The following is a 14,213-nucleotide window of genomic DNA, read 5'->3' as shown; positions in this document are numbered from 1 at the left end:
GTACACAACAGTAAGCTTAGGATCTGTTTATACTACGCTGCAATAGCTTTCTGGTGCATTGCGTTGCCGCACTGCATCCTTCCGCAAAATACTGTATTGCGGTATCGCAAAAAAATTAAATACATTTTAACTTCGAAATGTGATGAGTTGCGTTGAGTTGCGGCAAGAAGCAATCAATATATAGGCAACGCACTGCACTGCAAAGGAATTGCGGCCTAGTATGAACGGACCTTTAGATTAGTCTGGGAAAACTTGTTACTCAATATAAATTTCCCATATTGGATAGTAATTTGTTGGACCAAAATGGTGCAACTTTTTTACCGAAATTCCAAAATTGAACAATAACTGATGTCATCAATAAGTTAAGTATCTGTGCTGGATAAGGTTTGTGCATGCCCTTAGATATAGAAGATCACAAACAAGTGCACTTTACAGCTACGTTGCCTGGCTCATGCAAACTAATGAGGTACCATTAGCCCCACACTTTACCCCATCAAAATGCAGATTTTGGTATCAGGTGAAAGCGCATATTTTTCTCATAAACCTGTGAATATGTTTCACTTAGGCAGTATGTGTATTGTTCTATAATAGGCCACTGGGCGGGCCACAGGGATACACTATTTGACTTCTAGGATCCAAATCGTTGAAGCAATGACTTAGAATAGGAATGTTTTGGTGATGGGCATCGCTGTGAGGTTGAACACATCATGTGTTGCAAATAGACCACTGGGATCTGTGATACACATTTTTGCTTCTAGAATCCAAATTGTGAAAATAAACCATTAAACAGTATATGTGACGTGTCATGTCAAAAGGAGACACTTTTGGGCAGGATCGTAAATGGAGAAATAGCCAAAAATCTGCCGGTGGGTGATTTTTTCACAATTTGTGTATCTTGCGAATTTGTAATGTTCTTAATGCTAAAAATATTGTCTTATAGTTTCAGACCGAATATAACTGGCATCTTGTATTTTTGAGACATTTTTCAAGTTAATTCCTACTCTCAACATTGTCAATAATATTTTTAAAGGCCGATATCTCAATTTCCAATTTTATAATACCATAACTTCCGAACTCAATATCTTCGCTTAGGAATGTCCGATTTCATTGGGGAAAACGGCGTTGTGGAGCAAAATATCTATTTAAGATATGTAAAAACTTCAAAATTCATAACCTGCCCAAAAGTGTCTCCTTTTGATATGACACGTCACATATGTTTATGCAATAATCTGCTTTTATAAAAATTAATCAACAAAATAATAAAGCAAATAACAATAAAACTTAATAAATTAATCAACTCTAAGAACTAAGGCAATAGAACCAAATTAGTTCAATCTTTCAATCGACCATTGATGCTTGGTCCATCCTTATTATTTATGAAACCAATTAATGGACAATTGTTTATATGAATCTTTGAATGTATTGATAACTGACCAATACAAATTTAGCATTAATTCTGATTACCGTAATTAGTTTTCAGTTCATTAATAACAAGCATCAAACCAGCATCGATGGCCAATCCAAAGACTGAACAAACCGACCTAAAGCATTGTAACAGCTAGAACTGAAAATTAACTGTAACTAGAAGTGATAGTATTTCTACAAGTACACCATCGATTATTACATTACCAGTGCAGCCGGTCCCTGTGTGAGTGCTTGAGCTTTCGTCAGATGTGTCTTTGTGATGAAAAAAGGATTTTAGGGCGAGGCAATGTAAAGTACCATTTTTTCTACTTTTCTTACTAAATTTTCCGCCCTTTTTTCTTTACTATTTCATTTTTGCCGTCCCTTCTTCTTTTTGCCGCCATTCTTTTTGCCGCCCCTTCTCCTTCCGTCGCCCCTTCGTTTTGGCCGCCCCCCTACTTTGACCCCGGGGGGCTGGCGCCCCTAAAGCCCCCCAAAAAATACACGCATGACCAATGGCATACTCATAGAAATACTAAAACTCATTATGAATTCCTGTCGAGAAAGCTGATCTACTTATTTATAACTAAATGGATAACATGGTGAGAAGATTGATGTAAATAACTGATGCAGTCAGAGAGAGTAAGATAGCAATAGAAAAAGATAGATATAGAGAGACATGAAGGTCCATTATGCACAAAACAAGTTAGACCAGGTCTAATGTCAGACTCAGTAGACAGGTTCCTAGTATCTGATCCAAGAGGATAAAGGAGGCTATAGAAATAAGAAAGAGGAGGGGCGCCACCATGAATAGAGATGAAGGACAGTACCAATTATCTCACATATTTGATGACAACCAACTGGCAACTCTAATATCAGCACTGGAACTACTTCTGGCATTGATTGCCAATAGCAGTCACTACCCATCAAGTGTTGATAAAGACAACAGATGTTGTTGAAACATACTCAAGTAAGTGAACATTCTGGATCAGATACTAAGAACCTAATAGCATGATTTTTGCAGGTACGTTCGATCATTAATGTACATTACAATCGATGTAATTTTGACCAAACTTGAGAGTGTCCTCCTCAACAAATGTTACAATATGGCTTTTGGGAAAATTACAAAATCATTATTGATTTTATTGCTGTATTGTCATATCCTAATTTTGTGTTATAGTATTCTTTGCAATTTAGATTTTGTAATTTTTGTCCGATTATAAACCTACAATATTGTCGGATCTGGACATGGAGCTACATGGGAGATCAGTACTTATGTATTGAAAGAGCTTACAAGAATAAAGATAGAATGAATGAATGAATGAATGAATGAATGAAAAAAAGAATGAAGTTAACACGAACAGAAATCTGCTTATAACAGCAGAAATTGAAATAAAGAAACAAATCCAAATCTTTTTCCAGCCAAATTTGACATTTACAAATCAGTTTCTTTCTTTCTTTCAGATATTGCAATAACATTGGTATAGTTTGAAATTTGTATTTCAAAAACATTTCTTTATTTCAATTATTAATTTGAAGAAAATGAAATAATGTGTTACAAAGAACAATATAGACATGTGAAAACTTAATACATCACCTGTGCAAACTTGACCTACATAGAGTGTGAGCAAATAAAAAATGACATTATGTGCATATAACATTATCTGTGATGTGCAATTACATAAATCAGTAGCTCCCAAATTGTATGTCGCGACACTTTTCAGGGTTGTGGCTATTTGAAAAAGGGTCGTGGGATTTAGCAGCAAGCACCTTATGTTGATATAATTTCAGGTAAGCTGGAGGACTTAAACTTTGGTCTCACCCGTCTTCCACCCCTCGATATCTTGCGGGTATGTCGCTTGTAAAACAGTTTGGGAACCGCTGACATAAATGTAAGAATATCAAATGGTGCAAATGTGATTGAGTGTGTGACGAGGACACGCACCTGGACATACACTCTGATAAGGCCAAAAAAAAAAAAGTTGTTTGCTTGCCCTCGTCCGACCGACCGTCTCGGCAGTCCCGACCGTAGAACTTTTTTTTGAAAAAAGTTTTTTTTTTGCGATTTACCCAAAAATGGCATGTATTTTTCGCCTGAAAAACCGATGATTTAAAAGAGACGTTGTAAAATACCATATCCGCATGTTTACGTGTCCGGCTGTACCTGACTGTAGGGTTCCACAATTTCGTATACCACCTCAGCGTCTAAGCTCTAATACAATTTGCTATCCACCTGCACATTTCGGACGGCGCATCTAGGGATCACGCCGGGACTGGTAATTCGGTAATCTCATTCCCGGGAAATGTGTATTGCTCACGGGAAATTTTGAGCAAGTGGCACAAAAAAAAATTGAAAAACATGTATTTCTCACATTTATTTACCTCGGGAAAGATTGTCATTATCGTTCATTCTGATCACTGAATGTAATGATGTTTCGTGCGTCTTCCGGTGATGACAGCGCTTCGGTTGTTGACAGTCCCTTACATGTGTATCGTTACTCCCGCTGTCGGCTCATACTTCGTAATACGGAAATGCGGAAACCGGAGGGAGGCTCCCTAAATTTGCAAACAGCTAATTATAAATGCACGATCGAGGGGATTCACTGTACTCGCCAGGCACTCGTGTAATAATAGGTGATTTCCGTGATGGTTTGTTTATTATCCACAGATGTAATTTATTTATTTCCTTTCTCTTGGTTTCTTTCTTTCTTTTTTCTTTTCTTTCTTTTATGTTTTTTTTTTCTTTTTCCTTTCTTTCTTTTATGTTTCTTGCATTTCTCTTGATTGTTTTATTCTTCTTTCTTCTCCGCGAATCAACTTTGATTTGCGTGTGTACCAAGTTAGGCGACTCACTGCGCGAATTGATTCGCTGACCCTGCAGCTACATCAGCTCCATCGATATTATAATAATTTATGCATATGACGTATTGGGGAATACCGCGGAATTCCCATCCTGATTGGTTGTGCAGAGTTGTTTACAGAAAGAATTCACGTGTTCGGAGATTAAGAGATGAAATCGTCTGTGAGGAGGAATAGCGCGAATGTGCGCGATTCCAACATGCCCTCAAATTGAAGGGCGCAGGGACTTGTCATCACGTGTCGAGTGTAAGTGTTTACAAATTTTTCCCCGGGGGGATCACTCACATAAATGGTCTGTACGCATGCATGACCAAAAAAACAAGTAAAAGGGGTGTTTTTTTTAGGCAAGGCAAGTTACATGCAGAACGCTTTAGGGTCTAAAAACAGTGATTTTCAAGAATAAGGGTAGTTTTCTGAAACTGGACAACTTGTTTAGGGTACCTTTTCAAATTTTTTGTAAATTATGAGTCCAAAAAGGGTATATTTGTTGCATTTTCACCAGCCAAAAACTCATTAGGGGGTAAATTCTACACTAAATTACCTTATTAAGGGTCTAAATTTGCTGGTAGGGTAAAACTCGTTTAGGGGGTGTTTGAAAAAAAATTGGTCACGCATGCATACACTGTCATATTTGAGTGCCCCCCCCCCCCGGGAATTTTTCCCAGGGACGCACTGTACAGTCGGGAGTCGGGGAGTGTTGTCACTGAGTGGATAATATTTTGTGGTTTTATTATACAATGGACAATGGAATGTAGAGGCGTTGTTGGTAAATCGAGCACAACAAACAAAAGATCTTAGGAATGACAATTTTTTATAAGCTTAAAAGTCAGTTTTTCTCTCTCAAATTTGTGAAAATATGGCACCAAATGGCGTCAAATTAAGGTCCATTTTTGAAAATTCTTCAACTTCTGACGGGGGCACATCCCCCCTCAGACATCCTGCTTCGCAGCCACCTATCACGGGAAATATTTAACAACAAGTTTATATTCCCGGAAACTGCATTTTTCCACCTACAGGCAAAATATAACCGTGCATATCGTGCAAGAATGGATACAATATAGCAGATGTTAAAATATGGTAAAAGTAGATAAAATTTGAAAACAGTTGTACCAGATATTCATTTCTTGTTTATAACTATTTAGATTCATGATATTTGTTCGTATCGACTAGGACATTGCACTATTTTTTTTCAACATGTTTGATGAGGCTACTTTTATTAAGAGCACAAATCGCTCGGTATAAATATGATTTCACTTTAAACATGGCGGACACAACACGAGTAGCGCTAGCTGTACAGGCATGACAGGTGAAGCAAGGGACCGAACACGCTGATTAATATGATACTTTTGAAAAGCAGAAAACACTACATGTAGGAGAATTGTACAGTTCATTAAATGTAGGCCTACATGTAGAAGAGCTACAATTGTTTAAGATGCAAGTGGCGAGCACAGATGCTGGACCATGGCGTGATGTTGCTGCTACGGAAATGCTTGAACCATTAATTGCATTCGGTATTCGCCATGTCTGTTTCTGGGAAACGAAAAAAAAAAAAAAAAAAAAAACTTTTCCCGTCCTACCGACCCAATTTTTTAAATCCATTCGAGGGCAAGCAAACAATTTTTTTTTTTTCCTAACCGTGGACACAGTTGTGCATAAGCTAGCTTTGTATTACATAATAATAATATTGGATGGCTTTGTTTGTAGTGTATTCACAAAGAAGTGTGCATATATGTGAGAGTGTGTAGAATTCGGCATGCCTGGAACTGTTGAATTTACTATTTTGGGAGTTTCTTTTTGGATGAGAAGATGATAGAGGGTGGGTATTGAACTGAAGGCCTATAGATAATAACATCACTGTTCTTCTCCATCTGACTCATTAGCTCAGTTGGTAGAGCATCGGTCCGGTGATCCGAAGGTCCCAGGTTCAAATCCTGGCTGTCATTTATGTATGTGGAGACTTGTGTTAAAAACCTTTCTCATACATTGCAGTTTTATTCTGTAATTTTATTCCTGATATTAGTCTGGGAGCTAAATCAATTAAGGATTGAGTTCAACACCCATGGCTACCAATATTTGTTACCATGATGTGTTAGGATATACCCTCTGGATCACTGCTGGGGGAGGGGTAGTGGACTCAAATTGTAGGGTATGTTTTTTGCAAGAGGTCACGAAAGGTCACACAGGGGTAAAAAATTGAAAATGCTTCGATCTTGAATTGGACAATCTTTAGCTTGTTTTCATTGCTGAAAGGGATTCAATCATAATACACAGTGGTTCATCAGAAATTAACAACTTTGCACCCGACACGTCCGCAATTTTTTTTATACCACTTGGCAGACGTGTGGGTGCATCGTTGTCATTTTTCTGATGAACAACTGTGTAACATTATTGAATCCCTAAATAATGGCAACATTTGAAAACAAAAAAGTTGCGGTATGAAGCAAAGCTTTGGATTCTTTTTGTTTTTTGTTTGTTTTTTAATCTGCAATCAAATTATACATTTGAACTGAAATCAAGTCTATAGTGATACCCACCTTATTATTAGCATTAGGAAAATACTCCTCAAACCAGGAATAACCTTTAAACTGACTAATGAATTTCGGTAGAGGTGTCGGTGGTCGTGGTGGCGATGGCGTCGGTGGAGGTGGTGGAGTGGGTGTCTTTTTCTTTGGTGTTGGTGGCCTCTCTTCACGTGGAGCGAGCTTGGTAACCTGTACAAAAAGAGATTGAGGTGTGAAATATTAATGGAAGTGTGCTTCCAACACACAGTACTAATCTACTGATGTGTAACAACTCTAGTATTTTTGACATCTGTTTCCAATTATAACGAAGTGTTCACTTAGCAATTCACTCGACAATATCTGCATTATCACATTTAGTATTTTCTGGTCATATGGTATTTCCGGATGAGAAGTAAACTGGAAAATAGTGAGAAAGAGTGAACAGTTTACCAACCCAAAGTGTTACAATCAAACATGACAACAAATAAATACAAATCCCTACCGGCACACAACCCAACTTGAAAAAAAAAGCAAGGGAATATGCCGGCATGGGAATCGAACCCACGACCTTTCGATCTCTAGACGGACGCCTTATCCATTAAGCTACCAGCTCCCACTGATAAATGGTGGTTAAAACTGGGTCTAATGTTAGCAGTCGGAGTATACAATACACACAAACAAATATTACGCAAGTACACAAGTGAAGGAGATCATTACTGATGCTTAATCGTGTCCCCAGTTTTGTTGTCATGTTTAATTGTAACACTTTAGGTTGGTAAACTGTTCACTCTTTCTTATTTAATATATTCAGTTTCCTTTTGTAGCGAGCAATCGTTCCCCATTGTGTTCATTTGTTCTTGTGCCGGATGCGTATACCCATTACCTACTTCATATATGGAAAATAGTGGCTGAAGGTGTTTTTTACTTTTATAAAATACCAGCGAAATGCTCAACACTGCAGACTATGTCTTCCATATGAGGTGTATGGATTTGAACTACAATAGCCCAATGTTGCAGGGACCTAAGCTTGTCTAGGTTGAGTCAGCATACTTAGACTAGCTATACTTATTGTTAATTTTTACCTGGACCTACAGGATGTGGTGCAGGTAACACACCTGAGGATAATCCCCCTTTTCTTTTTGATAAGCCGTACCCCTTGCAAAACTCTGCCTTATGGTTCAGCACCTTAGACCATCTGACCCTCCATCAACCAAACCAAACTATTACAAACCTTATTAAGCAGTTCTTGTTTCTTGTCCTCTTTCACTGGTTCTGGAGTAGGTTCAACTGTCCTAGGTGTAGCAGGTGGTGTATCCTCATCATCATCTTCTGGTATCTCACGTCGTAAGTCACCTTTTGACATATCAACGTCAAGTTTGTCTAAGAACCGCTTCCCTTTGTACTTGGGATCGGGTGTCTCCGACGGTGTGGTGTCAAAACCAGACTGTGTGGGGTTAATGTAAAAATTATAAATGAATATGCAATTCTTTGAAGATCCAAAATTATACAAGATGTGACACAACTTCAGAATTGAGATTATTAATTATTTGAAAGTTTCCAGGTTTCAACTGCCACCACCACAAAAATGGAACAAATGAACTATAAATATTACATAAATACAGGCACCAACAGAAAAATCTCAATAGAAAAAAAAAAAGTCCCAACTTTAAACAAACACCAACTACAAAAAAAAATTCATTGTCTTTCCATTTTTAAAAACTGAAGCTTATTTGGAAAGTTTGACATTTGAAGTGGTTTGAAATGGAACAATACATAAACCAATAAACAATGAAAAACAGCCAAAACAACAACTATGACAAAAAGTGTTTTTCTTGGTCTTCTTCTCTTAAAACTAAAAATTGACAATAAAGTGGTTTTATGTGAAACAATACTCAAACAAATAAATAATGAGAAACTTAGAATGTTATGCATTGTAAGGATACTTGTAATTGATATCCTGTCATTTAAAATCCACACTACCCCTGTGGAAAATTTTGGAAATATCTTTCACAGGGGGAGTATGAATTTCAAATGGAATGAACACATTAGCAGCTCTATTTGAAACTCACTCTATCTCAGAGGAACATTCAGGTTCTTAGATAGTGTATCAAATTCAAATAGAGCTGTCTATCGTGCTCATTCCATTTGAAATTATATCCCCTGTGGCAGATATTTCCAAAATCTTCCACAGGGGTAGTGTGATTTAAAATGGAATAGCCCTATACAGCAGGAGTGCTCACTGTTTGAAGGCTTTGTGGTCCAAGGAACTGAAGCCAGTTTTATGATCAATATACTTGCCTGTTTTACGCATTCGTTTCTGAGCTCATGAAAATCACTATGCATACAAATTGCAGTAATATTTGCATAACATTTCATAATAAAAGATGTCAAAAGTTGCTTAGAAATTGATCTAGGCAAGTGTAAAAAGTCACTGACTTGGCCCTCTCTCTCTCTCTCTATCATTCTCTCTCTCGTTCTCTCGTCTATTTCAGCTGTTTTAGCATAATTATTTACCTTCTCTGGAGTATGAAGTAAGTCTGTCTCTGTTTTGTTGACATCCTGTTGGTTTGGTTGATTATGTAAGTGGATTTTAATTTTAGTTTTTTGTTTGTTATCACTGCATTAGTTATACTCACAGGTTATGTTTCTCATTCAATAAACCGTGTTACAAGCTGTGCTACAAGCCATGCTACAAGCCGTGCACTTAAACATAAGTACTGTTTAGAATTCTTACTTGTTAATTTGAATCAATCATTAGAATCAGAATTTGCTCTGCTAAAAAATTATTTGCTTCTATGTTCTTGGAGAATTCTGTCTTAAAAGTGGTTCCTGATTAACCCAAACACTGGTAAATACTACAAAGTATTACACCTTAGGTGCCTCCCCTATAATGGGGTGGAGACAGGCAACAAATAGGGCCACCTCCAGAGTCTTAAGCTTGAAGTCCCATTTAAAAATTTGATTTATACACACAAATTAACGTTCATTTAAAAGGATCATGCAAGCATGCATCAAGCTGTTGCATGCAATGTGTGGTACCTGAATGAAATCATGATATTGGTTACATGGTTAAAATAACAAGTTTTGAATACCACATTTGTTAAAAGTTCAATGATGCACAAATGTCCGGTTTACTAATTTGGTTGTCTATTCTTTTTTCAAAGTGTGTTAAGTGTAGGTGCAAATTATGTATTAAATAAAGTAATAAACCACTGCACTCATCAGTAACACTACAAAATAAAGTAGCGTTGTTATTAGTTACATTTGTTCAGCAAACTGTTATAAATTTTTGTTAATCAGGGTAATTAATTGGGGTAATATAATAAGAAAACCTCATTTGAAATACCATTTGATATGTTGATTCATTTCAAACAGTTTCATATCTCTCCCCCTCTCTCTCTCTTCCACACACCCACACCCCATATCCACAAACGCACTCAATATTTGATCTCTGATTAAATGTTGTCTCTACCCCTTCTCATCCTAACATTCCTTCTCATCAACATTTAGTTGTGCAAACATTCTCAAAAAGCATGCACAAAAATAAAATTATCAAAATAATACATGCATGCAAGACTTTTCAAGCAGCTAATATCTAAAATCAAATCAGTTGTGGCACTTGGTCAAACCGGCTCATCTCAAGAAGATGCTATATTTTGTCAATATTTTAAGCTTACTGAGGAAATTAATACAACTTAGATTCAACAGGTGTTGAAACAAGTGACAGCTTATAACATCTTCTCAAAATGGAAGTGCCACATCAGATTGGATTGAGTATATTATGTTATTTGAATATTTTTTTATTTTTCAAGAGATAATTTGCAACATTTCCATCATGCAATGGGATTTTTTCTACCCAATAATAATTATGCATGCACTATGTCAACCTGGTCCAAGTATAGCTTGACCATTCTAGTATGGTAATTACAGAAATGGTCAATCACTGATTGAACTATATTCTGTCTGGCCTGAAGCAAAAGGTCCAATATAGCATGATCCTGAAGCACTGTAGTCTGCTCAGCACAAGGTGGAACATGACCTCATCCAATAACCATTGTTATCTCATACACCATATCCAAAGTCATGTTCCATCTTTCTCTGAATGATCTCTCACAACTAAAGTATGTTCTACCATAAGTTAGCAACATGACCTTCATCCCATTTGTGTAAGATCCATGCATTTTGGTATCTGGTCATGTTCCACCTTATACTGAACAGACTATAATATCATTATGAATTCTGCGTACTGACAAATACCAAATCATTATAAACCATCCCTATATAACCTGCAATGTACCATGTGCAATTCAATGAGCACAGGTAGCAGACATGGCAAAAATGGCTCTGTACTGCAACATACTTGATAACAATGCCCTCTGCAGTGTGTATAATACAAAGGGGTGGTTTCTAATTATCTGGCGTTTGTCAGTATAAGAGATTCCCAACGCTATGAGACAATTAAAAAAAGTGAAAAACACAGCAAGCCACATCAAGCATGGTGAAATTAATACAGGCAGAAAATGAAAAACAAGTCAATTAAGTCAGCAAAAAATATTCATGTGTAACACAAAACACACACAGCCCAACCTCTCTCTGTTATCCGGATGTGATAGATCTCCATAAGGAAGCTACATCATTTCATGCTCTGAAGCATTTAGGACATTTATATGTTACATAAAACTCTCAAATACCATCTTTCAGAGTTACTACCCCATATTGAGCACTCTTTTTTTTCTCCAAAATATATCACTTCCGACATTCAATGCAGAAATACACATAAATCACTTATCCAGGTTTTTAATGTATCCTGCCAATACTTGGTTCCACCATGGCTGGATAAAAGAGGTTGGACTGTATTTTCACACAGGTATTCACATGCAAATTGAAACTGATCAAAATATATCACAATTCAGTTTTTCATGAGCATAAATGGATTGGAAAGTTGAGGAATCAGGTTTGATCGGCTCTACTTCTTATCACAATTAAGCCACTTGCAGGTTCCGCCATTATGCACTATATCTTGGGAGAGCCTCGAACTGGCAGCATACATGAAAGGAAGAATTACGTAACCTTACACAGAATGTTATATGACTGGTTCAATTCCCATTCATGTATGCTGCCAGTTCGAGGCTCTCCCGCATATAGTGCATAATGGCGGAACTGCAAGTGGCTAATAGGCCTAATAGATTTGGAAACTCAGCAACTCACTAAGTTGCTATATACTTGATCTTTTCTTCTTAGTATTTTGCAAAAGAATGTATTTTTGGCAGTAGTTTTTCCCAACTGCATGCCAATAAGCAGAAAACTGAATGTGATTTACTTTGTGCCATATACACCATTATGCAACTATTTATACTTCCAGAATTAAAACAAATTAATAAAAATACAATCTTATCAAATTATTTGAAAAAAAATGCAATACAGGTGAATTTTCTAATTTGAAATTTTACTTGGGCTTAACAGCATTAGGATTTTCTGTTTTGTCTTTTTTCCTTTTCTTTGTAATTTTTGATATCAAGATAACAGACGTTATATAAAAAAGGTCACAGTAATCCTGACAAGCGGAAAAAAATCATGACGTTAACATCAATCTTTTGTCCCAAAGTAGTATTTCCCCAAACAAGATTTATTTCCAAAATCTGGAAATTTCCAAACATATGGTGGTTCCTAAAAAGTGCTTACTTAAAAATTTTCAACTGCAAGTATCCAGGTCCACCTGAAGGCTTTATAAAACAAATTTTCTGCTTTTCAATTAATGGATAATCCATTTGAAATCCATACATCCTCTATATGGAAGACTTGATCTTAATCTTTCACACAGGGGAGTATGTATCTTAAATTGAGTTGCCTGAATGGATAACTCCATTTGAAATTTATACCCCTGTGTGAAAGATTAAGGTCATGTATTCCATAGAGGGTGTGTGGATTTCAAATGGAATACACAATAGTTTAACCATACCGTGGAAACATGGCATGTTGCCTCAGGGGATCGACGCTAAGTCAGGTACCGCATGAGCAAACTCAAAAATAGCGCAAACAGCGCGAGCGTACACAAAAGAAACTTCACGCATAAGATATGCGATGTCGCCAGGTCTGTACGCTGTACTGGCGTCAGCTGAATTCGAGTATGCTTAGAGGGCACAGGCATGGAAAATTCCAATCTGTGTATTAATAATCTAAGGGTTTAACAAATGAATTTGATAAGATTGCAACAAGAAAAACAAAATAAAATGTGACATTTCTAGGACATTTTCTGCTTCCTTGAGTCAAGTAATAATATTTTTAGTGCTGTATTTATACCAGGAACCATAGAAATTTATCAAAATAGTGTACCCCATCATCAGCAGGCTTTTCATCACAATCATGATTCACAAAGATCATGTTTCACACAGATCGCGGGTTAGAAAATCAACATTTTACCAGTGCTGGTTCGAACAATCTGGATGTAAATTATTTTCACCTATATGAGCTGAGCAACATATCATGGAGGGAAAATTCTGACTTATCCAATCAATTTCTATGATAGAAACACGGTCGAAACACACTAGGCATGTACACAAAACAAATATTCTGAAGGGGGTTGACTCAAGGAAGATAAGCAACATATAGCTGGGCTACGTAATATACCTCATCATCGTCATCCCAAACAAAGACTCGCTGTGGAATGAAAATGGGTATGGAAAGTAGGAAGAAAGAAGGAAGAAAGGAAGGAAGGAATGGGAAAATAAAATATGGACAGGAGAAGATGGCATGGGTAAAAAAGGGCAGAAATAATTAGTAATAAGTTCAGGTGAAAAAGTAAAGACAAGATTGAATAATAGAAATCTTAGATTTAAATCTTCTAACAAGAAAATTCATCATTATGCCATCCCTGAATGTATGCTAAATATCCTAAAAACAGTTTCTGTAATGTAAAATGTATAAATTTTTAGCATTCTCAGATGTTGCCAAATTCTATGTCATTTGTTGCCAACTACTACATTTACCCAACTTTATCCATATCTACCCTTTTTGACTTATAAATAAGCAAAGAAATATTGATCAGATAGTAATAAAAGCATCAACAATTGACTGCATAATTTGCAAAGCTCCCACAACCTTACAACAAAGTTCATAGCAGAAATTACACAGCATTCATACTGCAGCTATCCCAAAACCATGTTTTGTCATAATAGCAAAAGTATAATATATGATCCCGCGTAGCATTATTTTGTCACTATTGACAAACATTAATTGAATCTTCAACACATCATAATTTAGCTCACACCAAAACAGTTTTACTTTACTTCTTTAAGCAAGAAAATGAGATTTTGGTAAAAAAGATGGAAAAAGTTTCCTCAGAAAAACTTCCGAAAGAATGAAATGGATATTTACCTCTGGTGTAATGGTTCCTCCCAGCTGTAGTCATGACAATGATATGGCATGTAAGAGAGATGTCATCATGGCATG

At 36.6% G+C, this 14,213-nt stretch overlaps 1 protein-coding gene across 1 annotated transcript in view; it reads right to left on the bottom strand.

Moving 5' to 3' along the window:
• Positions 1 to 14,213, bottom strand: part of LOC140135899 (uncharacterized) — a 101,924-nt gene that overhangs the window by 19,955 nt on the left and 67,756 nt on the right. Inside the window, 5 exon segments of the mRNA XM_072157564.1 lie at positions 6,798 to 6,974; positions 7,996 to 8,208; positions 9,279 to 9,323; positions 13,392 to 13,421; positions 14,139 to 14,162. Coding sequence (XP_072013665.1) covers positions 6,798 to 6,974; positions 7,996 to 8,208; positions 9,279 to 9,323; positions 13,392 to 13,421; positions 14,139 to 14,162 — 489 coding nt within the window.

Source organism: Amphiura filiformis, chromosome 16 (assembly GCF_039555335.1).
Source record: "Amphiura filiformis chromosome 16, Afil_fr2py, whole genome shotgun sequence".
NCBI lineage: Eukaryota > Metazoa > Echinodermata > Ophiuroidea > Amphilepidida > Amphiuridae > Amphiura > Amphiura filiformis.
This window is presented reverse-complemented; position numbering and strand designations above follow the sequence as displayed.